General features: G+C 40.5%; 1 protein-coding gene across 10 annotated transcripts in view; it reads left to right on the forward strand.

Annotated features, from left to right (window-relative positions):
* The window catches only part of KALRN (kalirin RhoGEF kinase), a 695,559-nt gene that overhangs the window by 403,490 nt on the left and 268,489 nt on the right, over positions 1-23,580 (forward strand). For 6 of the 10 annotated variants that reach the window (XM_069555992.1, XM_069555980.1, XM_069556000.1 and 3 more), the window contains exons 15-19: positions 1,662-1,828; positions 10,953-11,072; positions 15,865-16,083; positions 20,609-20,758; positions 23,261-23,375. In XM_069555992.1, the coding sequence (XP_069412093.1) occupies positions 1,662-1,828; positions 10,953-11,072; positions 15,865-16,083; positions 20,609-20,758; positions 23,261-23,375 (771 nt within the window). The remainder of the gene's footprint in view (positions 1-1,661; positions 1,829-10,952; positions 11,073-15,864; positions 16,084-20,608; positions 20,759-23,260; positions 23,376-23,580) is intronic. The other 4 variants (XM_069555988.1, XM_069556005.1, XM_069556021.1 and 1 more) reach the window with 1 other exon arrangement.

Raw genomic sequence — 23,580 nt, forward strand, 5'->3', positions numbered from 1 at the left:
ACAGTAAGAATCAAGAAATAATGCAACTTGCATGAAGTTGAAGATAGGAGCCAAGAAGACATGACTGTCAGAAGATAGAAAGTTGAAAGTTTGAGTCAGGAACCAGGAAAGCCGTGGGACTGAGGAGCAAAGCATGTTTATTGTCATCATATATTAGATACTTATATATATATTATATATTATCTCACTGAATCCTCCCAACCAGCTCCTGAGATAGGTGGGTATGTAAAATCCCATTGTACATGTAAGGAAAGTGAAGTTTCTGAAAGCTTAGGTAACTTGCCAAGATCAGGATTCTGATCTGGGACAGGCTTCACACATTCCGTGTGCTCTATCACAGCAAGTAAGGAATCACAGTCAAGTCACTAGAGGACAGAAGGACCTTGATAACTAGCCAGTGCCTTTGCTCCATCTTAGAGTTCTTTAGTGACCCTTGCTGAAGCAGAAATCTGTTGGAGAAAGGCTACTTTAGGCCTATTGGTGATAATGTGTGAATAGGAGCTCTGGTTTGGAGAAGAGAGGAAGTGTGTGTGTGTGCTCACATGCCTGTGTGCTGGGAGAGGTACTCCAAAAAAATAAGGCAGGGAGGTCCGGGGTTTTACACAAGGAGTGGAGCCACAGCTTCTGCCTGATGGGTGTTGATTCGTCTCCCATCAAAGTCAGGTGGTTGGCAGTTTATTAATGAACTTTGGGAGCCCTTGTTGGTGACTGGTGGGGCTTTCTAATGCTTTGAATCAGTAGAAGGATGAGCAAACTCTCCTGTGGGCACAGTTTTAGTGTGATGATTTTTCTAAATGGATAAGTACTCAGTGTGTGCTAAGTTGCTTCAGTCATGTCTGACTCTTTATGACCCCATGAACTCTAGCCCACCAGGCTCCTCTTGCCATGGGATTCTCCAGGCAAGAATACTGGAGTGGATTGCCATTTCCTTCTCCAGGGGATCTTCCCCACCCAGGGATTGAACCCATGTCTCTTGTATTGGCAAGTGGATTCTTTACTGCTGAACCACCTGGGAAGGCCAAGTATTCAGTACCCCTGTGATATTGCTGGGGTGTGGTTATCAGGCATGTTTGCCTTTTTTTGATAAACAATAGAGCTAGCAGGTATTTCTAAGAGTGCTTTTTTAGGGAACCTAAGTAGTTGAGTAATAAAATTACCACTGGTGGCCAACTATTCTCTTCAGAATGCATTTAGCTTCTAATCATGAATTTCATCTGACCAGCTGAAAGAGAGTGTGCCTTTGGCAGAAGTTCCTGAGACAGCGTCTTTTGGGCTTTGTTTTGTATTTCCCAATGTAATCCAAAGGCTTGGTTGTGAATATTCTGGGTGTTGGCAAACCACCCAGTAAGGACTGCTGTATGCGGTCTTGTCTGGGGATGGACTCCAGTAAACCACCTCTTTGACTCCAGTTAGTAAGGAGCTGATCATCTGTTAAAGAGTTGTTCCCCGGCAAAGGATCAGTTAATCCAATAGAGATGGTGTGCTTTGAGCATCTCAAAGGCCCATTATGGTGATTTATCCCTTTTCACAGAGTGATATGCAGAGGTTGGGAGGGTACTGGTGTCGTCTTTCCGAATTCCAGCTTTCATATGCATGTTGAAGGAAATGTAGTCTTTACCATACTACCTGGTTTTTAATTGTTTACATTTTGTTTTAATCAGGGATTGAGTTAATCTGTGAAAAAGACATTGATCTGGCAGCCCAGGTACAGGAGCTATTAGAGTTTCTCCATGAGAAACAGCATGAGTTGGAGCTCAACGCAGAGCAGACCCACAAGCGACTTGAGCAGTGCCTCCAGCTGCGGCACCTCCAGGCCGAGGTCAAACAGGTGAGCCTGGCCCTCCACCTTCAGCCTGGGCTTTCCAGTGGCTGAGTCTGGTCTGGGCCTGCTCCTGGTATGGGGTAAGGCATACAGAGCCTCAGGTGTGACCAGAACTTAGGAATAGGTAAGTTAAGGAATGGTTGTATTAGCTTCTGAAAGCTAGTCTGCTGTCTATTGACTCTAACAAACAGATCTAATGGTCCAGTGGCTCAGACTTACAAATGCATTATTTCTCTGGCATATAACAATCTAAGGAGAACATCTTCTTAGGGCTTTTCCAAGTTGTCCTCAGTCACTGAATCCATTCTCTTCCTTTCTGTCCTCAATCCTGCATAGAGTTCATGGGAAAGGTAAAGCCTTTATCAATAGACATATTCAGACTTTAGAGCCAGACTGATTAATTTGGGGGCACCTATATGTCTAGTAAGGACCTGACATATTCTTGATAATAAGTGGTAGCCATCATTCAGTTTCCATTATTCTTTTCAGTGTATTTGTGGTTTTTATAAAATGTTCTCGCCACATTAAAGCCAACTTTAAAGAGTTCTTACCTGTATGAGACATGATACTATCTATTGTCCTAAAGGATATACCTGTACCATTCCTAGGGATTTATAGGAATATACACACAATGACCAATGATACATTTTAAATATACTACATATTTATATTATAAACAGACTAAATGGGAATTTTCAGCATAATGATTGATGACTTCCTATTTAGGCAAAGTGGGACTGAAGAAATCTGAATATAATTATAGTTCCACTTATTGAGTGTCATAGACCTTTTATACCTATCTCTTGATCAATCCTCACAACCATTCTCTGAAGCAAACATTACTCTCCTTTCAGAGGAAGTCACTGAAGCTTAGCAAGGTCACCAGACAAAGGTCACACTGAAGAAAGAACTCGCCATCACCTTCCACATGTCCAGGAGGACTTCCTGGCAGGGTAGACCCCACAGCACGTCAGTGTTTGCTTCTTCTGCTCCAGACTCTCCCACTCAACCCGTTTCCCTGCTTCCTCTAGGCAGAGCCCTGCCCAAAATATCATGTTCAGTAACCACTGGCACTTTTAGATTTAAGTCTATCAATTTAGCACAGGGAACAAAAATACATTTTATAATTATTTCTTGGTCCCTTTTATTCAAGGTAGTCCTTGTTAATGCCTATGCTTATATAGTTATTATATATTATTTATTATAATGTGCAAAATTACCTTCTCTGCGCCCCTTCTTTTTCAATCAGTGCTGAGTCCTCACATTCTGTGCTAAAGATTCATCTTGAGCACCGGTGACATCACTGAGCCCTAAGCAAAGCCAGGTCACAGCACTGCCATCCAGGTTTTTTTCAGTTTAATTATCCTGGGGTCATACCTAATTGTCTAGAGAGACATGTTACTTGTGGTGACATGGTAGAAACCCTAGCAGGCCCAGAGTAGGGATGAGTATTCAAATTCTGAATCTCCTGGCAGCAATGATAGTAATTTCTTTCTTATGAGAAGTACTTTCTCATTTGTGATCTCAATTTAGGAGAAAAAGTCCATGAGAGACAGTGGTGTACGTTTACTTTACAAATGAGGAACTGAGGTACTATAAGATGAGTGTTCCCAGGGCCTCATGGCTGCTTAGCTGAAACCCGAGCCCAGGCCTCCGAAATCCAGACCTGGGAGTTCTCCTCTGCTCTTTGTTCATGGTCATCTCAATAAACTGGATAACAGGAAAATTATTCCTAATTGAATTTTTGAGATGGAAGTACCAGACCACCTTACCTGTCTCCTGGAAAACCTGCATGCAGGTCAAGAAGCAACAGTTAAAACCAGACATGGAACAACGGACTGGTTCAAAATTGGGAAAGGAGTACAAGGCCATATATCATCACCTTGCTTATTTAACTTATATGCAGAGTACATCATGTGAAATGCTGGGCTGGATGAATTACAAGCTGGAATCAAGATTGCTGAGAGAAATATCAACAACTTCAGATATGCAGATGATACCACTCTAATGGCAGGAAATGAAGAGAAACTAAAGAGCCTCTTGAAGAAGGTGAAAAAAGAGAGTGAAAAACCTGGCTTAAAATTCAGCATTCAAAAAACTAAGATCATGACATCTGGTCCCATCACTTCATGGCAGATAGCAGGGAAAAAAGTGGAAATAATGACAGATTTTCTTTCCTTGGGCTCCAAAATCACTGTGGATGGTAACTGTGGCCATGAAATTAAGACTCTTGCTCCTTGGAAAGAAAGTTATGACAAACCTAGACAGCATATTAAAAAGCAGACACATCACTTTGCCAGCAAAGGTCCATATAGTCAAAGCTGTGGTTTTTCAGTAGTCATGTATGGATGTGAAAGTTGGACCATAAAGAAGGCTGAGTGTTGAACAATTGATGCTTTCGAATTGTGGTGCTAGAATAGACTCTAGAGAGTCCCTTGGACTTCATGGAGATCAAACCAGTCAACCTTAAAGGAAATCAACCCTGAATATTCATTGGAAGGACTGATGCTGAAGCTGTAGCTCCAATATTTTGGCCACCTGAATCGAGCCAACTAATTGGAAAAGAGCTTGTTGCTGGGAAGGATTGAAAGCAAGAGTAGAAGCGGGTGACAGAGGATAAGATGGTTAGATAGAATCACCAACTCAATGGACGTGAATTTGAGCCAACTCTGGGAGAGAGTGAAAGACAGGGAAGCCTGGGGTGCTTGGTACGCAAAGAGGTGGATGTGACTTAGTGACGGAACAACAGCAACATCGTACGCAAAGAGGTGGACGTGACTTAGTGACGGAACAAAAGCAACATCGTATAGTTTTGTTTGCATTCTTTGTTTCTTATTTATTTTTGTTACAGAATTCATAGTAGAGCCAACTCTCTAATTATGTTTTTCTTGACTATGATGAAAATGGAAATGAAATGAATTTCCAGATGTTCCAAGCTGCTTTTAGAAAAGGCAGAGGAACCAAAGATCAAATTGCCAACATCTGCTGGATCATGGAAAAAGCAAGAGAGTTCCAGAAAAACATCTCTTTCTGCTTTATTGACTATGTCAAAGCCTTTGACTGTGTGGATCACAATAAACTGTGGAAAATTCTGAAAGAGATGAGAATACCAGACCACATGACCTCCTGACCACCAGACCATCTGCCTCTTGAGAAACCTATATGCAGGTCAGAAAGCAACAGGTAGAACTGGACATGGAACAACAGACTGGTTCCAAATAGGAAAAGAGGTATGTCAAAGCTGTATATTGTCACCCTGCTTATTTAACTTCTGTGCAGAGTACATCATGAGAAACGCTGGGCTGGAAGAAGCACAAGTTTGAATCAAGATTGCCGGGAGAAATATCAATCACCTCAGATATGCAGATGACACCACCCTTATGGCAGAAAGTGAAGAGGAACTAAAAAGCCTCTTGATGAAAGAGAAAGAGGAGAGTGAAAAAGTAGGCTTAAAGCTCAACATTCAGAAAACAAAGATCATGGCATCTGGTCCCATCACTTCATGGGAAATAGATGGGGAAACAGTGTCAGACTTTATCTTGGGGGGCTCCAAAATCACTGTAGATGGTGACTGCAGCCATGAAATTAAAAGACACTTACTCATTGGAAGAAAAGTTATGACCAACCTAGATAGCATATTCAAAAGCAGAGACATTACTTTGCCAATAAAGGGCCGTCTAGTCAAGGCTATGGTTTTTCCAGTGGTCATGTATGGATGTGAGAGTTGAACTGTGAAGAAAGCTGAGCACCAAAGAATTGATGCTTTTGAACTGTGGTGTTGGAGAAGACTCTTGAGAGTCCCTTGGACAGCAAGGAGGTCCAACCAGTCCATTCTGAAGGAGATCAGCCCTGGGATTTCTTTGGAAGGACTGATGCTAAAGCTGAAACTCCAGTACTTTGGCCACCTCATGCGAAGAGTTGACTCATTGGAAAAGACTCTGATGCTGGGAGGGATTGGGGGCAGGAGGAGAAGGGGACGACAGAGGATGAGATGGCTGGATGGCATCACGGACTCAATGGACATGAGTCTGAGTGAACTCCGGGAGTTGGTGATGGACAGGGAGGCCTGGCATGCTGCGATTCATGGGGTCGCAAAGAGTCGGACACGACTGAGCAACTGAACTGAACTGAACTGAACTGACTGCGGTGAAAATGGAAATGAAATGAATTTTTAACCTTCCAAGTATACATTCTGTACAGGATGGGGAGCTGAAGGACGATAGATAGTTTGTCAAGTGGGTAAGTAGATTATATATGGATCATCCAGGCTCGATTAATTGCATACATTCCCATTCAGTATTCCATGAATTATAGAGCAAAAAAAATGTTCTTCTGGAATTTGAAATTCCAGAAGAGAAAATTTTGGAAAGAGAAAACTCCTTCTTCTCTTCACCATGGCAAGAATGACACATGGGGATTGTAGTTCAAAATGGTACTGGATGGCTGAGATCAGCCTTTAGGAAATCACGAAGGCCTTGGCAAAGGATATCAGCCCTTGCAGGTGCCAAGGGACTGCTGTCCCATTAAGCCATTATGCCTCATTAAACAGCCTTGTTCTCCTTGTCAGCATGGGCTCTTTCTTTAGGGAGTCATCTAATCCAGTTTCAGAGAAGGCTTTGGAGGTTTGATGGAAGTTGGTGGAGCAGGAAATATTGACTTGGAAGCTGTTGCCACTTGGAAAGAGGGAGTTAATTTAGATGTCAGTATTGATCATGTGGGCTAAATTTAGACACCAGCTTGAGAGTTTCTCTTTGGAATGTACTCTCAAAAAAAAAAAAAAAAAAGGACACCTTAATTGAAGTGCCATTAATAGAGACAGAAAGGGAGAGGACAACACTGTGTTATGTCTCTGTCATTATAGCTCAGAGGTTAAAGGTTTAGATTGGGCCTTCATAACCTATGTGCAGTTAGACCACAGTTATATTAAACTGGAGCTCTGAGGAGCAATGATATCACAGATGTTGACTAAAAATAATTTTCAAGTATTTAGAACAAATAAAACTGATTAACACAACTGATTTGCTTTCTGAGGGATTACTTAGGACTTTGTATCTAAGATAAATGGCCCCAGCATCTCCAGAGAAATGCTGAGTCTTGAAGAGAAACCACTCCCCTGATTCCCATGGTCCAGGGCCCTAGACCACCCAGATACCCCCTTTCTTCTAAAAAAAAATTGTTTAGATTATTCTCCAGACCCCACAGAATGCTTTGGTTGTTTTCCAGGAAAATTGCTACTCTAGTAAGGATGACCTTACATTTATTAGATAATTGAGGGAGATTTGAAAAACCTATTTAGTGGGCATAAAACTAAATGAATGCCCATATGTATTCCTGCAGAGCAATGCATTTAGCAGAAAATAGGCCAAAATGGATTTGTGGGATGTTGGAGCTCTGAGCTGTGGGAAAATAAGTTGTACTTATTTGTCTACTAAAGACATTGACTTAAATTATCCCTGTGGACTAAACACTGGCCAATATTTGCATATGATCAAGATAGGAATTTAAAACAAAGGAGAAAATATTACCTTCTCCTCATATTCATATAGAAAATACCATTTAATTCTGTTCACTGTACATAATAATTAAAAGGAGTTGGAGTAGTACCAAAAGATAGGCAGCCATAGGGACAAGTATCATCCATTTGTTTCAAAATGGAGATAATTAAGAAGACACAGTCAGAGTCTATAAAACCATGAAAGATAAACACATACAATCTCATAAATGTTAATTTTTTAAACTAAGAACACTAGAAATATAACAGGCTCCCATTTAACCACCTGAGAGACTGACGATTTTCCTGTGGCTAGATTTCAGTAATGAGTGTGCCTTGTGATAAATCATCTGCAGTAGCAGGAGCCTTATAGGTTTCCTGTCAGTGTGACCTAGAGAACACAGTCATAGCCAAGCAACTTCCCCAACCTACATGGGCACAGGATCCAGCTTGCCCAGCTTAGGTGGCATCATCATTTTAGACAGTCACATCTAGTTAACCAAATCCACTCTTCTCCTAACTCGGTTATCTGAGCTTCCTTGGCCTAACGAAACAGTAGATCTCTATGTTCAGTCCCCCCTCAGCCTGACTGAGCTGAATTGGTGACCTAACTCCCAAATCCCCGAGCAGCAATACTCTTCCCAACCCTCATTTCTGCAGGGCTATGTTTCTCTGTTATCCTGTGGTTATAGGGACAGTCTCTGAATTTTGAAAGAAGTATGGAATATTATGGCTCCAAGTGACCTTTAAAGACCATCTAACCTATTAGTAAACTATGGTCCAAGATGAATGATATGTAAAATGTGCATTTAGAGGATTACATCTTATAGTTTACAAAATACTTTTACAGTAATTATTTCATTTCATCAATACCTTGTGACTTACCATTTTACAGATAAGAAAACTAAGCCTCAGGGAGATTAAATGATGTTTCGAAAGTCAAATAGCTCAAGATTAGTGGGGCCAATATTTCTCATGTTTGTTACAAAATTTCTTCTACTACCTTCCTCTCATTTGGATGCTCACAGAGAATAAATAACCAATTTTATGAACCAGGAAGATAAAATGATGACAGTAATGAAAAATTATACCAACAAGAGTTATTGATCAGAGCACAAAGACTGATGATAAGAAAACAGCTAAGGTATCTATATCTCATCAGAATATACAAATAAACTCTGCAAATACTAGAATATAAGTTGGTATTCATAAATTCTTTTTCTTCTCATTGTGAGAGGTATAATTGAAGAATCATAGTTAGGTTTGTCTCAAAACTAAAAATCACCACCATCATCAGGCTTTGCCTTTAACATTATGCTACATCAATACTGATACAGGAAGGAAAGATATCGTACCTTTACAGATGAAAAAGCTGTGGCTTAGGGGAGTTAAGTGACTTTATCAGGTAGAAACAAAGCCAGGTGTTTTGACTTAAGATTTTGTGTTCTTTCAACATGGTCTCAGTTCTGCTTCTAGGACTGAGTCCAGGACTTCAACATGGGAGATTTGATTCTAGGAAGATAAAAATGCTTGTAGTTTAATCATTGGCATCAATCCCACCCCTGAACCAAGCCATTGATTAAACTGCCATGCATTTTTGTCTTCCTAAAATCCAATTTCCTATTTAAAGTCCTGGAATGCCTTTATAAACAACATTTGGGAAATAAAAATGAACAAGGATATCAAGGATATGGCATGATTTAATGTAAGATGCAGAGACTAAAACCTATCATATTTCTAAATGGAGAATCTGGTAGATGGAGATCCCACAACTATAGCTATAACTGATGTTTTCACTTGGCTCAAAATAGAGAGAAACATATTCCAGCAAGACTGAAGAGGCCCAGAGGGAGTCAGATTGCCCCCTACAAGCGTTGATTTGTGATGCACATTGAGAAAATGTTTCTTTGACACCCTCAAGTGAATCTTGAACCAAGCAAGATGTGATGAATCATGGCAGAAGGACTTACATAGTTCAGAAATATAAATTATGAGCTCCATTTTCCAAAGGAGTGAAGCATTTGGGCATGCAATCTGTGTATGCATGTACCCAAACTTACAGCCAGCTTTTAGACATCATAAGCGCCTCTAGTCAGCCAACTACAGTGCACCAGTGGCATCAGAGATTTCACACATACACTCTGAACAGTTATTTCCTGCAACTAATTGCTTTACAGATTGGCATCTCATCTGCAATCTGCCAGACAGCCCATGAATTAACATCTCAATCCAAATAGCCCAGCTTCAATGGGATTTATGTCCCAGTGTTATCCGTGCACAATATGGCATCAGTCATTGTCTGCCCAAGGAGGACATTTGAGAAATGCCGCTGAGGATTGTGGGAAAGGAGACTAGGATTAATATTTTTCTAATTGTTTAACATGAAGTTGAGAGGAAAAAAAAAAAGTCTCAAAAACTCTGAAACAGCTTGTGATGTCTTCTGCTTTGCCTTGAGGGAACAGATGGATGGTATTTACTGCTCTTGAAATTTCAGAAGAACTTTTATTTCCTCTCCAAGCAAACTCTCAGACTCTTTAATAAAGCAAATATTTGGCAATTTTCTGATGACCAGACACAAGGTAGATTTTCAAGGCCTAATACTTCCAGTTTGATTATTTGCACCAGACTCTATTAGCTGCGTAATTGCCACATTTCCATTTCAGCTAGGACTGTCTAGACAGTATCAGCTGATTCTCCTTCTATTCTAATATTCTCTAGCTGAATTTCCTTTCCCCCAGTACTAGATTAAGATCACCTAGAAATCTTACTCAGCCTAGCCATAATCTCTAAATACTTTAAATCAGTTATAACATACTCTTTCATTTTCTAATGATCCAGTGGATGGGTGATTCATACTATTTTGCTTGTTTTCTTTTTCCTCCTTTTGGGTTGTTTAACCAATCAAGGCTAACACTTGTCTACTCTTGGCTATTTTGCAAACCATAGGAGGTTGGACCCACTTTTCAGGTGTGACTTGGATATTTTCCACAGTGACTTGGATATTTTCCACAGTGACTTGGATATTTTCACTCTTTCAAAAATGTTATTGCATACCTGTCATATGAAAAGCACTATGCTAGGCATTGGGTGAGATTATGATATGGTTCATGTATTAATCAAGTCTTCCGGAAGTTTACATTCTAATGAGGGGAAATGAAACATAGGTCAAAATAACCAAATAAGGCAGACTTCCGTGAGTGCCACAGAATGGTCTGGTTTCACTAGATGATGAAGAAATTGTTTCTAATAGGTGTGTTGAGATATAGAAGATTTCAAGCAGTTGTTGGCCTTAAAAAAGAAAAGGATAATATACCAATATTCCATACATATGGAATATATTTATTTCTACCATACTGTGTTCCAGAAGGAACTTATACCTACGGTGCAATCAGATAAAATAATATTTAAATTAAGTAGCTGAGGAGACTGGGATTGAAGAGTGATAAGGGTAGGAAAGAAAATGTGAAGCTGGGAATGAGATTGGTACTTACAATAAATATCTTATGGCACAGGGTTCCAGATAAATTTGGAGAGACTTGACTTATCCAGATCCTTCCTATCTTCTCTTCGTTGTGGGTAGGAGATAGTCAGCTGTCTGACTAAAGGCCATTCACCCGTGCTCTTGTCCCAACTCCCTAGGTCCTGGGATGGATCCGCAATGGGGAGTCGATGCTCAATGCCAGCCTGGTCAACGCCAGCTCTTTGTCTGAAGCAGAGCAGCTACAGCGGGAGCACGAGCAGTTCCAACTAGCCATCGAGGTAACACCCAGATCTGACTGCACTGTCCTCCCTTCCCTTCTCTGCTCTGCAACTTAGGCAGGATGATTCCTCAAGATGTGGGTGTTCCTTTATGTGGTGAAGCCATTGCTCTTTCTTGTGAAATGGGCCAGGTAGCTTCCTTATCACCCAGGAATTGGAAAAGCAAATCCAGGGCTTCATCACCCCAAGGAAGCCTGGTATTAGAAGACAAGTATTCACACTCCAAATGTGATCTTTTTTATTAGTACCTTTAACCTTCAAGGCCCCTGGTCCATTGAATCTTTTAATACCTTATGATCTGTGCATCATGTGAAAAATATAAAGCTAAAAGGTTAGAAGTCAATTCCAGTCGAAGCTCACTCAGAATTGAGGATAAATAACTGTAGGACTCATTAGTAAATTAGGATTCCATTTTTAAACATTTGATTTACATGTAACATTTAGATTTCATTGTCAAATCTGCCTTTTAAGAAGAGCAGTGAGCACAGGAGCAGACGACACTAGATAGTTTGTTTCACTGAAAGTAGTTGTTCAATAATGCTGGTGGAAGTCATATTTAAAGAATAAACTAAAATCATAAATTTACCAACCAAGGCTATTTTAAAATAAAATTCCACTTGTGATAGTCTAATATGAATTTTGTCTTGCTTTAAATAATATCTTTAATTATCCTTTGTACTGGAACAGTTCCTTCCCAAAGAGACTCGAGCTGATTGCTCTAGAACAGTATGGGGAAAGAGTAGGAAATGGGACATGGGAACTATGCTAAAAATAAGTTCAGTACCAATGGGAAAAGAAATAAAGAGAGAAAACCTCAAAGACCTGCATCACTTGTGGTTCAGTATAGAACTTAACCCACTTTTGAATGTGTAAGAAGTGCAAAAATATTATTTTCTACTAAAGAAACACAGCAATGATAAAATCTTACCTGTCTGTGTCATTAAATTTATCTTTAATGCAGTGGTCCAACTGATTGCTAGCCATTTTTAAACTAGTATTGATGGATTTCAGCCATTTAATTTTCGACAAGCTTTTTTATATGTGAAAATGTAGCCTTAACATGAATGTCATACTTCTCTAAGATGTTTAATAACTTCTTAGGAAATGTTGCATTTTACTGGCACACCCAAATATTAGGGTGTTAGGATCTATTTATTGTAAAGGAAAAATCAAGATTGAGATTATAATAAAAAATTAAGCCCATGGTGGTCAAAGCCCCATTGAGAGGCAGCAATGAAGAAAATGAAAGTTGGGCATCACATTCAAGGCTTGACATGAACCTGTGAGGGATACTAGGCAAAGAAAGGACAGCTCTTGGCCATACCTCCTCCTTGTTTATCTTGAATGTGGAAGTTTACCTGCCCTGTCAGGTAATACAATTTTCAGTCCCTTAATTAGACGCTGAGGTAGTAAAACCAAGTGTCATGACACACTTGAGCGTCTCAGTGAGCTAGTAGAAAATAGTGGGTAAATCCATTAGTAATGTTACTGAAATAACTAAATTCTGTCTGACTTGCTTTTGCAGTGTACACAAATTTGTATTAGATGATGTTGCATCCTTACAGAATAGAGGCTTACTAAGCATCTGTGTCTCTAATTTCATGGATGCAACTTGATCAAATATTCCTAGGATAAATGTTGAGATATAAACCCCTGTAGAGTTTATCTGTGGACTCAAGAGGGTGTGACAAAACAAATAGGATTTCTGGTGGATCTTGGGAATGGAAGGTAGGCAGGGTCTGCAGCTTGGCTAGAATAATGACAAGAACAGAGCCAGAATTTCAACATATGCTCCTTCTCCAGGTGACATTATACTTCTCTCTAAATATGTCAATTTAGACCAGGTTCTGCACTGAGGGAACATATGCCAGGTAGGGTGTAAGTAATTTGATAGGAGATTTAACTAGTCTGATTTTATTTAACCCATTTTGATAGTTACTGGAAGTCCTTACAGTGATAGGGAACATAATTTGACTTCTTGGGCCCTAAGAAAGAATCCTGCCCTCTAGAAGGGAAAATAAAATAGCTTTATGTAAGACAATTATATAATTTATTGTTAGAACTAAGACTCTTTTAAGAGTAAAAGTGGGAATTAGTAATAACTAAGCCAGAAAAATCAGCATGGACTAGAACTCTCATGGGAAAACCGAGATGTTTGATGCCCCTAGCTTGACTGGCCTCATCTGCCTAAAGGTTTTGGTCTCCTTAAAGAAGGTCAGAATGTTTACCTGAAGTATCCTTGGTTACAGAAAAACTTCCCCAGAGCCATTCAGAATGCAGAGCAGTAGACAGCTCTCCAGAAATACAGCTTTACAGATTCGTATTTGTTAGTATCCAAATGTTGTGACTGATGTGTCTTCAAGAACTGTGAACATCATAGTGGCACCCTTGTTTTTATACCCTGCTTTTTAAAAATCCATTTTTATTTGAAATCCTCTTATGCATTCTAAGCATAAGCACTATGACAGTAGTTAAAACTGGATAATAAATTCAGTTGATTTGGTTTGGTTTTCTTCCATGTCCTCCTACTAAATATGAACATCCTTGATAATCCATGTCTCAAAGACATGCACTTAATAAGATTAGATAATAGTAGAAATAAAGGCAAAATAATGACTCAAGCTTAGTGAAGCAGAGATTATGTCATATGCATAAGAGTTTATCATTTAGGAAATTAAAGGGAAGAAGAGGCTCCCAGGACTATTAGATATTAATGAGTTTCAGAATAAGGAAGAGGATTTGTTACACAGCATAAATTGTAAGAAAATTAAAGTTACTCCTCTACTCTGAGAAAAAGGTACAAGGACAATTATATGCTGGTTTTATATATTGAGGAGAGACAAGATAATTATCAGAATCACTAATTCTACTTGGTGAGCCCTTCCTCTAAATGAGAAACTGTAGATACCATTCTAATTGCTAGATATGAAGTGATGTGATGTGATATGGTGGAAAGGACATAAATTTGGAAATAGGTCAGACCTGAATCTGATTTTATCACTTCCTTGTATGTATGTTTTTGGGCAAGTACCTTGATTAGCCTGAGCCTCAGTTTCTTAATCTGTAAAGTGGAAATAAGAATATCCACCTGTAGTAGTGTCATAAGAACTAGAAAAATTCATAAGTACAGTGCCTAGCACAGAAAATACACATGACTAAATGGCTTTTAAAGAGATTTTTTAAAACAGCCCTTGCCTTAAGAGTTTCATTAAGTAAGGAAAATCAGCCAAGTGATACAGGCATTCAGAAGAGGGTAGTTTTTAGTAAGTCTCAGGCTATCCAGAAAGGTCTTTGAAGGAGGTCAGAGCTGAGCTGAGTGTCCAAGGGAATAGATGAGAACTCTACGGAAGTGAACCAAAACCAAGAATGGACCTGAGGGTACTTCAACATTTAGGAGACAGGAAAAGAAAATGGTACCGATAAGTAAAACAGAGAGAGAAACCAAAGATTTGTAATGGATTATTTCTACTTGTTAGTTTATTTTTTCTAACTTCATGTAGCAGTTAGGAAGATTGCTACATGATAAGAATGTGTTCATCAGGTCTGAAGGCTAAATCAGTGGCAAAGTAAGGGAATAAAGGAGTCTAGGTGCTGTAGGAGGTCATGCTAACATAGCTAATGCCGAGGACAGAGTCAGCAGAGGGGAAAGGGCAGCCAGAAGGTAGTTGATAGGCTGTGTAGACTGCAATTTGGGATGAAGGTAAAAGGAGAGGCGGAAGTGAAAAGAGGAGAGCTTGTGTTCACACACAGGCAGTGCTCGAATGGATTTGCTCTGGGGACCTGTCCCTGCACTGCAGCCCAAGAAGAGCAGGACTCATTCAGGAGTAAGGCACTGGGCTTCCAGCTGTTCTCCTCGACTGTCAGCTAAGCCATCCTTTCCTGAAAGTGCAAAGGCCAAATTCATGCTATACCACTGGGTTGAAGTGATCCCAGTAGCTGAAGCTGGGATAATATTAGCTGGTTGAAGTCATATGGCTCATCCACATCACTCTTTTGTTATAATAAATTGTATTTATTTGACTGTCTCCCTGCCACCCAGTTCTCCAACCTATTCTCCCCACCTCCTTCAGTTAAAGTGAACTCAGAGGATGCAAACCACACTTACCCTGAGTAAGAAAACAAACCTTCTGCAGTATAGATTATCCTAAAGGCAACGTAAATAATGTAGTAATGCGGGATTATATGCTAAACTGAATTATCTTCTGTACTGTTCTGTTCCCTTGGTAACCTAGAGATGGTGTGAGATTCTACTCTCCTGCTTTACTAACCTTTCAAATGTCTTCCTTCTACAGAACCCTTTTAAAAATGATCATTCATGTTTAAAGTGATTGCATTGTTGGTTGAGACTTGTATTACATGGGGATTTTTTAATGTGCTATGTTTATTTGATCTGCAGACTACAGCAATAGCCTCCTCTGAAAACTGATGTGAATAATTTTATGATTAGATTTGAAAAGGAGACTTAATTAATGTTTGAGTCAATCAGGAATCAGATTTATACACAACTGTGTTTGTCTAGCACAGAAGCTAAGATGTCTTTAAAATGAAGAGTGATGCAAATAAATGAGAAAGGGGTAGGGACAGGAGTTAGGGACCTGAGCAGTTAGTTAATGAAAATGTTTGATATTCATTTTTTAAATATGCTTTTAAAACAGTGATGACAACATGTTTGAATCAGTCATTTAAAGCTCTTTAACTTTTCTACATCTTTCCACTCACGCCTCACTCCACCCCTTCCCATACCACGCCTGGGTTGTTCCCACGGACCTCTCTCTCCTCCCCTTGTGCCCAGTCCCTCTTTCATGCCACTTCCTTGCAGAAGACACACCAGAGCGCCCTGCAGGTTCAGCAGAAAGCTGAGGCACTGCTCCAGGCTGGTCACTATGATGCAGATGCCATCCGGGAATGTGCTGAGAAGGTGGCCCTCCACTGGCAGCAGCTCATGCTCAAGATGGAAGACCGACTGAAACTGGTCAATGCCTCAGTGGCCTTTTATAAAACTTCTGAGCAGGTAAGGGAGAGCGCTGTGCGGGCCTGAGACCAACGGAGGGCAGTTTTCTGCCACACGTGGCCAATCTGTAGGATCTACCTTAGCAAGAAGCCAGTCCTCTCAGCACTAGCCTGAGAGTACAAGGATGATTTGTGCAAACACCATGGTTGGATTCCGTATAATTATTTCCATTAAAGGAGTGGACCATGTGATTTGTCTCTTATAAATTTCTCAAACTCACTAGACGTAGGTGTTGAAGTAGAAATTGGGTGGGCATATGCTGAATGCTAGGTTTCAGTGATGTACCAGTTAGCTCTGGCCGCAATAATGCTGTATAATGAATCACCAAATCCCAGGGGTGTAAAACAATAAACATCTGTTTTTGCTTTGGTATCTAGTATCCAGCTGATCTTGGCTGAGCATAATAAAACCAGGCTCCAAGCTACAGGCTGGGTCTAGATCTGTTCCTGTATTCCTCTTTCTTCTTGACTGGCAGCTACTTGAGCCACATTTGTGGTGAAAGGCAGGGGTGCAAGAGCCCAAGACCTACTGTGCAAGTGCCTTTCAAGTTTGCCCACGTCACATGCTGTAACATCCTTTCGGCCAAAACAAGTCACATGGCCAAGCCAACATCAGCGAAGTATGCCTCCTGTGAGGACTGTGAAAAGAGAGTGATGAGTTACTGAACACAGTTTAATCTACCACAATAGGGAACTGTGCACTGCTTGAAAAGCATACAGTTCTTTCATTCATGGGATTCCCAGTGTAGTACAGGAAACACGGCTCTCTGTCATTAGAGAAGTGTGAGCCTAACCAGTAGGATGGTGCAGCTGTGGAAGAAAAGGCAGGAGATACCTACTTCGGGGCCCTGAAGTTCCAAACTCATTGTTAATATATCTCTACAGTAATATGCACAAGGGTTAAGAGGATTTGTAAATGATTTGGGTGCTGTTATGGGACTCTTTTTATGAAATAGAGGTTTAAGACAGGATAGCTCCCTGGTAGAAATAGATCAGAGAAACAGACCATGGGACAAAAGGGACCATGGGAAAGTCTATCTCAGAGCAGATGTAACCTGTCTTGCCGGGGTCCAGCCCCAGTGGATCCAGGGAATTTGAAGGGTGGACGGCGTTGGCGTGAGAAAAACTTATTTATTGATTGATATAAGATTAGATTAGGAAGAAATAGTGTAGTAGGAAGATTAAGTGGAGGAAGAGGGCTGAATAGCTTGGGTTACGTGGAAGACCAATAAAATTCCAGACAAGGAATTTGCACCATCTACATTGGGCCACTGGCGCTCGCTTGAATAGCTAAGGGTGCCTCACCTTAGGCTCCCTTTCGCGCGGGTCCTAACAGCCAGGGCAAGTAAGTAGACTTGGCGGGCCTCCGCACCCCAGGTGGAGATTCAGCCTGAAATTAAAGTAAAGAGCAGAGGGAGGGAAAGAGAGAGAAGAAGAGAGAGAGACACGGGGGGAGCCAGATTCCCAAGAAACCAGGCCGAGAGACTAGTCCCAGAAACTGGTCCAATCCTTTATTGTTCAGAAGGCCTTTTATACTTTTGATAAAACATGGAGATCAATGGGTAACGCAAAATTATGTTGCGTTCGCTACCCAGATTCTTTCTGTATATCATTTTGTATACAAAAGGTCTCAGGTGATTTACATTATCTTCTGGCCAAGAGGCTTGTTAACACTTTTTGGCTCTCTTCCTTAATGAATGTTAATTTCGTTTCCCCTGAAGTGTTTTTCTTTAATCTACATCTCCTTAAAGCGCTAAAGTTACATCTCTATAGAACAAAGGCGCAGTGGGTTATAACAAAGAAGGTACTTAACTCAAAGATCTAATGTTGCTAATACCAGGTCTACTACTTGTTTTTCTATATACCAACTATATCTAAAAATAAAGGATATGAAAATTTAGCAGCAAGTATTGGCTCAACAAATGAAACCTTTAATCAGTCCTATTCTAAAGATTTTGACTCTTCCGAAGCCCCTGTTTTAAGCTTCCGGTGCCTCCTGCGGTCAGGAGGCCTCGAACAATCACACATGCAGCTGTACTAGTCCTGCAGGCAGGCTAGAAAGCCATCAGAGGGGTTTTTGGATTGAAACACTCTTTCAAATGCAGAAGACTAAAGCCCTGAATTGACTTTTTCCAGAGAATGTCAGAAGAGTGGAAAAGCAGAGCACAAAAACTGGCAGATTTTTGTTGGGGTACATGCTTAGGAATTTCCAGAGGGGCCCCTGAAGTCTGAGCACGCCTTGCGTATGTCAGCTTCCTTCCTCATGACCTTGTCATGGGCGGGATTCCTCACCCTGGCTCCCGGCACTGTCTGTCAGTGGGACCTGCAGCCAGCATTCATGTTTACACCTTCTCTCAGTCCTCCTCTCAAGCATTTCAGAGAGATGGTCTTACATGCCCTCAGAAGTGAGAGCAGCAGATTAACATAATAAAGAGCTTCTCCAGTTGATTTATGAATTAAGCACAGCCCAGTCACACCTCAGCAAGCTTTTTTAAAAATAGAAATCGATATGCTAATTCTAAGATTTAGACAGATATGTGAAGAACCTAGAATAGCCAAAAACAATCTTGACAAAGAACATTGGAGGTTTTATACTACCTGACTCTAAGACTCTAAAGCTGTAGTGATCAAGACAAAATGGTATTGGTGTGAGAACAGACAGAATGGAGCAGAGTAGAGGTTCCAGAAGTAGACCCACATATATAGTCAATTGATTCTTGAAAAAGCGATTCAACAAGTTTTTTTTTTAACACATGGTGCTGGACAACTGACTACCCATATGAAAAAAATGAGGCTTAATCCCTTTGTAATATCATATATAGTTTTAAATTTGAGATGGCTCAAGATGCTGAGGAGAGGGTAATGGCAACCCACTCCAGTACTCTTGCCTGGAAAATCCCCTGGGCAGAGGAGCCTGGTAGGCTGCAGTCCATGAGGTCGTGAAGAATCAGACATGACTGAGCGACTTCACTTTCACTTTTCACTTTCATGCATTGGAGAAGGAAATGGCAACCCACTCCAGTGTTCTTGCCTGGAGAATCCCAGGGAGGGGGGAGCCTGGTGGGCTGCTGTCTATGGGGTCGCACAGAGGCGGACACGACTGAAGCGACTTAGCAGCAGAAGCAGCAGCAAGATGCTGAAGGGGACAAAACACTAGATTAAGAGTCAGGAAATTTGACCCTGAACTGACCTTACCAAAGGTCACTTTCTCTAGATTTTTGATTCTTCACCTATTAAATTAAATGACTTATACTGGGTAATCTTTCCATTTCTTCCAGCTCCCAAATTGATTGGTTTTAAAACTAGTACTACCTTGGGACAAGTGTTAAGCACTTGTTTTCTTAAAGTTGTTGCATGTGTATAATCTGTTCTCTCTCAAGATGTGAGCCTCCTGCTTGTTTTGAGGCCTTGCCTCAAGAGAGATGTGTGGTGCTAAAGAAACTAGCTAGAGTTCTGGGATAGGCCTTTTCATGACATGGGAAGCATGTTGGCAATGGGAGTGTTCTGCTTTGAACATCTTTCAGCTAATTTTTCAGTTCAGTTCATAACTCAGAAAGCATCCTATCCAATGCCACGTCGTTTACCAAAAGAGATGACTTTCTCAGATAGAGGAGGTCAAGGATAGTTAGAACCACTTTCCCCTGCTGCCCTAGCCAGGTAAGTAACCACAGATTGTTGAAGGAAAGTATAGAAATGGTTTCTATTTTCTGCATCCTTCCTTAATCCCTGACACTAGGTTGTGTTGTGTCTCCTACTGATACACCCAAGCCCCGTTTGAAATGCTTTTGGTCTTTTGAATTTGTCTATACGGTCAATTAGAGCATGGCCTCCTAGACTTTTTAGAACTGAAAAACCATCTTAACTATCTTTTAAGTTAACCCGAATTTGTTATTCCTCTGAAGGAAATGTACATTTTGCGGTAGCAGGTCTGGAGATGTCATTGCCTTATGGTAGCACCTTGAAACATTTTTGCTGGAATATTTTTCCCAGGGAGCGGAAAGATAACATTCACTTATGGTGCATAAATCACACAACATAGGCAACTTCCTCCTTTACCTCTACTTGAGGCTACTTCCTGTAGGACAAGTACAGATGGCTAGACAACCCAAATATCTTCCCCAAACCTCCTTTTCCTGTTCTACCTAATTCATAGGTTATCATAAGATTATAGCAATTTAACACATAAAAACACTTTGAAACTCCCCAAATTACTAGTCTTACCTCCTTTCTTGCTGTGTACACTGTACCTAGGTGATGTCATCAATCCCTGTAGCCTTCAGCCATCAGCTGTCAGAAAATGATTCCAAAGTCCATACCTCAGTTGTAACCTGTCTTCCAAGCTCCAGACACTGGATTCTCTCTGCCTCCTGGACTTTTTCTTAGACATCTCAGGGGTACTGCACACCTAAGGCCACAAATTGGATTTTGAATGAAAAATGTCACTTACAGTAGGGGTCTCTAAGCTAATGGTCCTTATAAAACACTTCTTAAACAATTACTGAGTCTTTTCATCCTTGATTCATTAGGTCTGTAGTGTCCTGGAGAGCTTAGAGCAAGAATACCGAAGAGATGAAGACTGGTGTGGTGGACGGGATAAATTGGGGCCAGCAGCAGAGATCGACCACGTCATTCCACTCATCAGTAAACATTTGGAACAAAAGGAAGCCTTTCTTAAGGTCAGAGCACATTGTCATCCCAGTTCCGGGACTTTAGCCTTGTTTTTCATCTACTGTCTGCCCGTCTCGGCCTCCTCCTCCTCTTCCTCCTCCCTTCTCTCTGTCTCTCTGTCTCTCTGTCTCTCTCTCTCTCACTGCTCCATGTGGGCTTCCCATACCCCTGTATTTTCTAGTTTCTTATCTAAAGGGAGGCATTTGTAGAGAGGACGTTTGAAAGGTTGAAAAGTTACACTTCAAACATTATTTCTCTTAACGCTTTTTGTATAATTAGGTAATTAGAATGCTCCATTTCTGCTGGTGCTGTGTATAAATATCCTGATATCCCATTGATATTTACTGAGGAAAATGCATACTTTCACTTAGTTATGTTTTATCTATAAAAATATTTTAATTTAAATATATAAGATAGAAAACTATTAAAATACATCTTTTATAACTGGATGACACAAAATTTAGAGCAAGAGTTTAAAAAAATATGTTTAGACATTTATTTATCAATCTAACAATTACCGATTACCAATAAATGTGACACTGTTTATTCTGCGTATGAAGACAGAAATACGTAGCTTCCCGGGGGGGAAACACAGTCCAGCTCTGAACAGCTTTCAGCTGGTGTGAGAAGACCTCCTAAACCTCTTTCCTTCTGCCTTTGATCTTCTCTCTGACAGAGCCTTCAGTGTGAAAACTTTTTCAAAGGCTCCATTTACTCTCAAATTCCTTGCTTTCATGTTCTGCTTCCTTTCAGGTTTCTGAAAGCACGCTAGAGAATTTTTATACCCTAACATGTTGCCACTGATTTTCTACAATTCTGTAATTAACTGCTTTTCTTTCATTAGGGATTTTCTCTACTTGACCACTTCTTTAAGTTTTATTTTTATTCTTTTTTAAAGATGACCTCCTGCTGCTTTCCTCCCATCTATCTAGTATCTGCACCTGCATTTGACCCTTAGTAATCAGCTCTTACTAATAAGATTAAATAGAAATTCTTCCATATAGGGCTTAAGATGATTTTAAAAGTCTTCCCTCTGATAAAACAAAGTTTAAAATGAAACAATTTAAGTAGAGCATGTCAAAGTTTTTAAATAGAGGTATAAAGGTATATCTTGATAAAATTAAATGTTTCCTTTGAAGAAGGAAAAAAAATGTTCTGAGGTTTTCCATATGTGCCCAGAACCATAGTTGAGGAACTCTGTTGTTGTGGGTATTACAAGCCAAGTGGACAGAAGATCAAGCTCTCTGTATACATTAGTTGATGTATTTTGGGTTCTTTAGCTTTTGGACCACTATCCAGCTGTTAAATTCATGGGCCTTAGGGTGGTAGGACCATGAACAATCTTACCAGAGCTCCCAGAAACCATTATTGTGAAATCAACATTTAAAATAATTTTTTACCACGTGACTTGTAGAATCAGATGCTAAATATAAAAAAGCTTAGTTTTGACCATATGATTTGTAGAATCAGATGCGAAGTATTAAGTTTAGAAGTTAACAATTTTGTTTAGAGATAATTCAGTTTTGAAAGCTGTGAACTGAAAATTAATGGACTAACATGTATTACTTCTACCAACAGGAAAAATACTGCTTTGTAAAGAAATTTTAGAAAATCTTTGGTCTTGAGAGAAACTAGAAGCGCTCTATCAGTAGACCTAGATTCTAATCCTGACTTGCTCATGACTCCTGCCCATGCTGGGCCCCAGCCTCCTTACGGTGCAGCAGCATGGGACAAACCCGTCCTCTCTGCCACCCACTGCTCTGTGAGCCTTAAGGGGATGGTACAATGGCTCTTACTCTTTTACATGATATATTGTGCCCAGCAATAGGATGTTTATTAATCTTATTGAGGTGGAGGTGGGTTTTATAGACAAACATGTTTCTAAAACGTGGGTAATTGCCATTTATATTTGGAATGTGTGGTTAATAGGTTTGATTACTAAATTTGCTTCCTCGAGTCTAAATTAAGCTAATGTTAAAGTGACTTACACCAAGGTCATATACGAGGCACTCTTATATATGGCAGAGGGAAATCAGCCTGAAAGGTGATGGTGGTCATGCTGAATCAGTACATGTAGTAGTTAAGGAGTAGCTGATTTATTTTTTCGCTTGTAAGGGAAAGGGGAGAGGAACAGGGAGCTTTTCTTTTTTAAGCTTTTCACTTAAAAGAATAAGTGAACCTCTTCCATTAGAACTGGAACATCCTGGGACTTCCCTGCTGGTCCTGTGGTTAAGACTCTCAGTTCCCAATGCAGGGGGCCCAGGTTCGATCCCTGGTCAGGGAACTAGATCCCACATGCTGCAACTAAGACCTGGTGCAGCCAAATAAATGAATAAATATTTCAAAAAAAAAAAAACTGGAACATCCATGTTGCTCCCATTGGCCTCCAGGACTCTGCTCACCCAGAGACCCAGAAGCCTCATCGCCAGCATCCCTTCTCTCGTGTCTTAGATCGTGTGCACCTCTGGACTGAGACTTATGTGTAGGACTTCACACTGTGTCTCTCTCAGGCCTGCACCCTGGCACGGCGGAATGCTGAGGTCTTTCTCAAGTACATCCATAGGAACAACGTCAGCATGCCCAGTGCTGCCAGCCACACCCGAGGACCCGAACAGCAAGTGAAAGGTCAGTGTGGGCCCTGCCAACCTGAAGCCATTCCAGCCACATGGACCAGAGCTTGGTACCTGGTCTTCATATGACCTCAGATTTCCTGGTTCTTCTCCTTAGATAAGAAAAAGTGTGATGTGGGATGGTATGGACAGTAGCAATTCATCATGCATCAAAATTTGGAATGGAAAAATGACTATAAAATTTCTCCAAGTATATTTTG

This window comes from Ovis canadensis, chromosome 1 (assembly GCF_042477335.2).
Source record: "Ovis canadensis isolate MfBH-ARS-UI-01 breed Bighorn chromosome 1, ARS-UI_OviCan_v2, whole genome shotgun sequence".
NCBI lineage: Eukaryota > Metazoa > Chordata > Mammalia > Artiodactyla > Bovidae > Ovis > Ovis canadensis.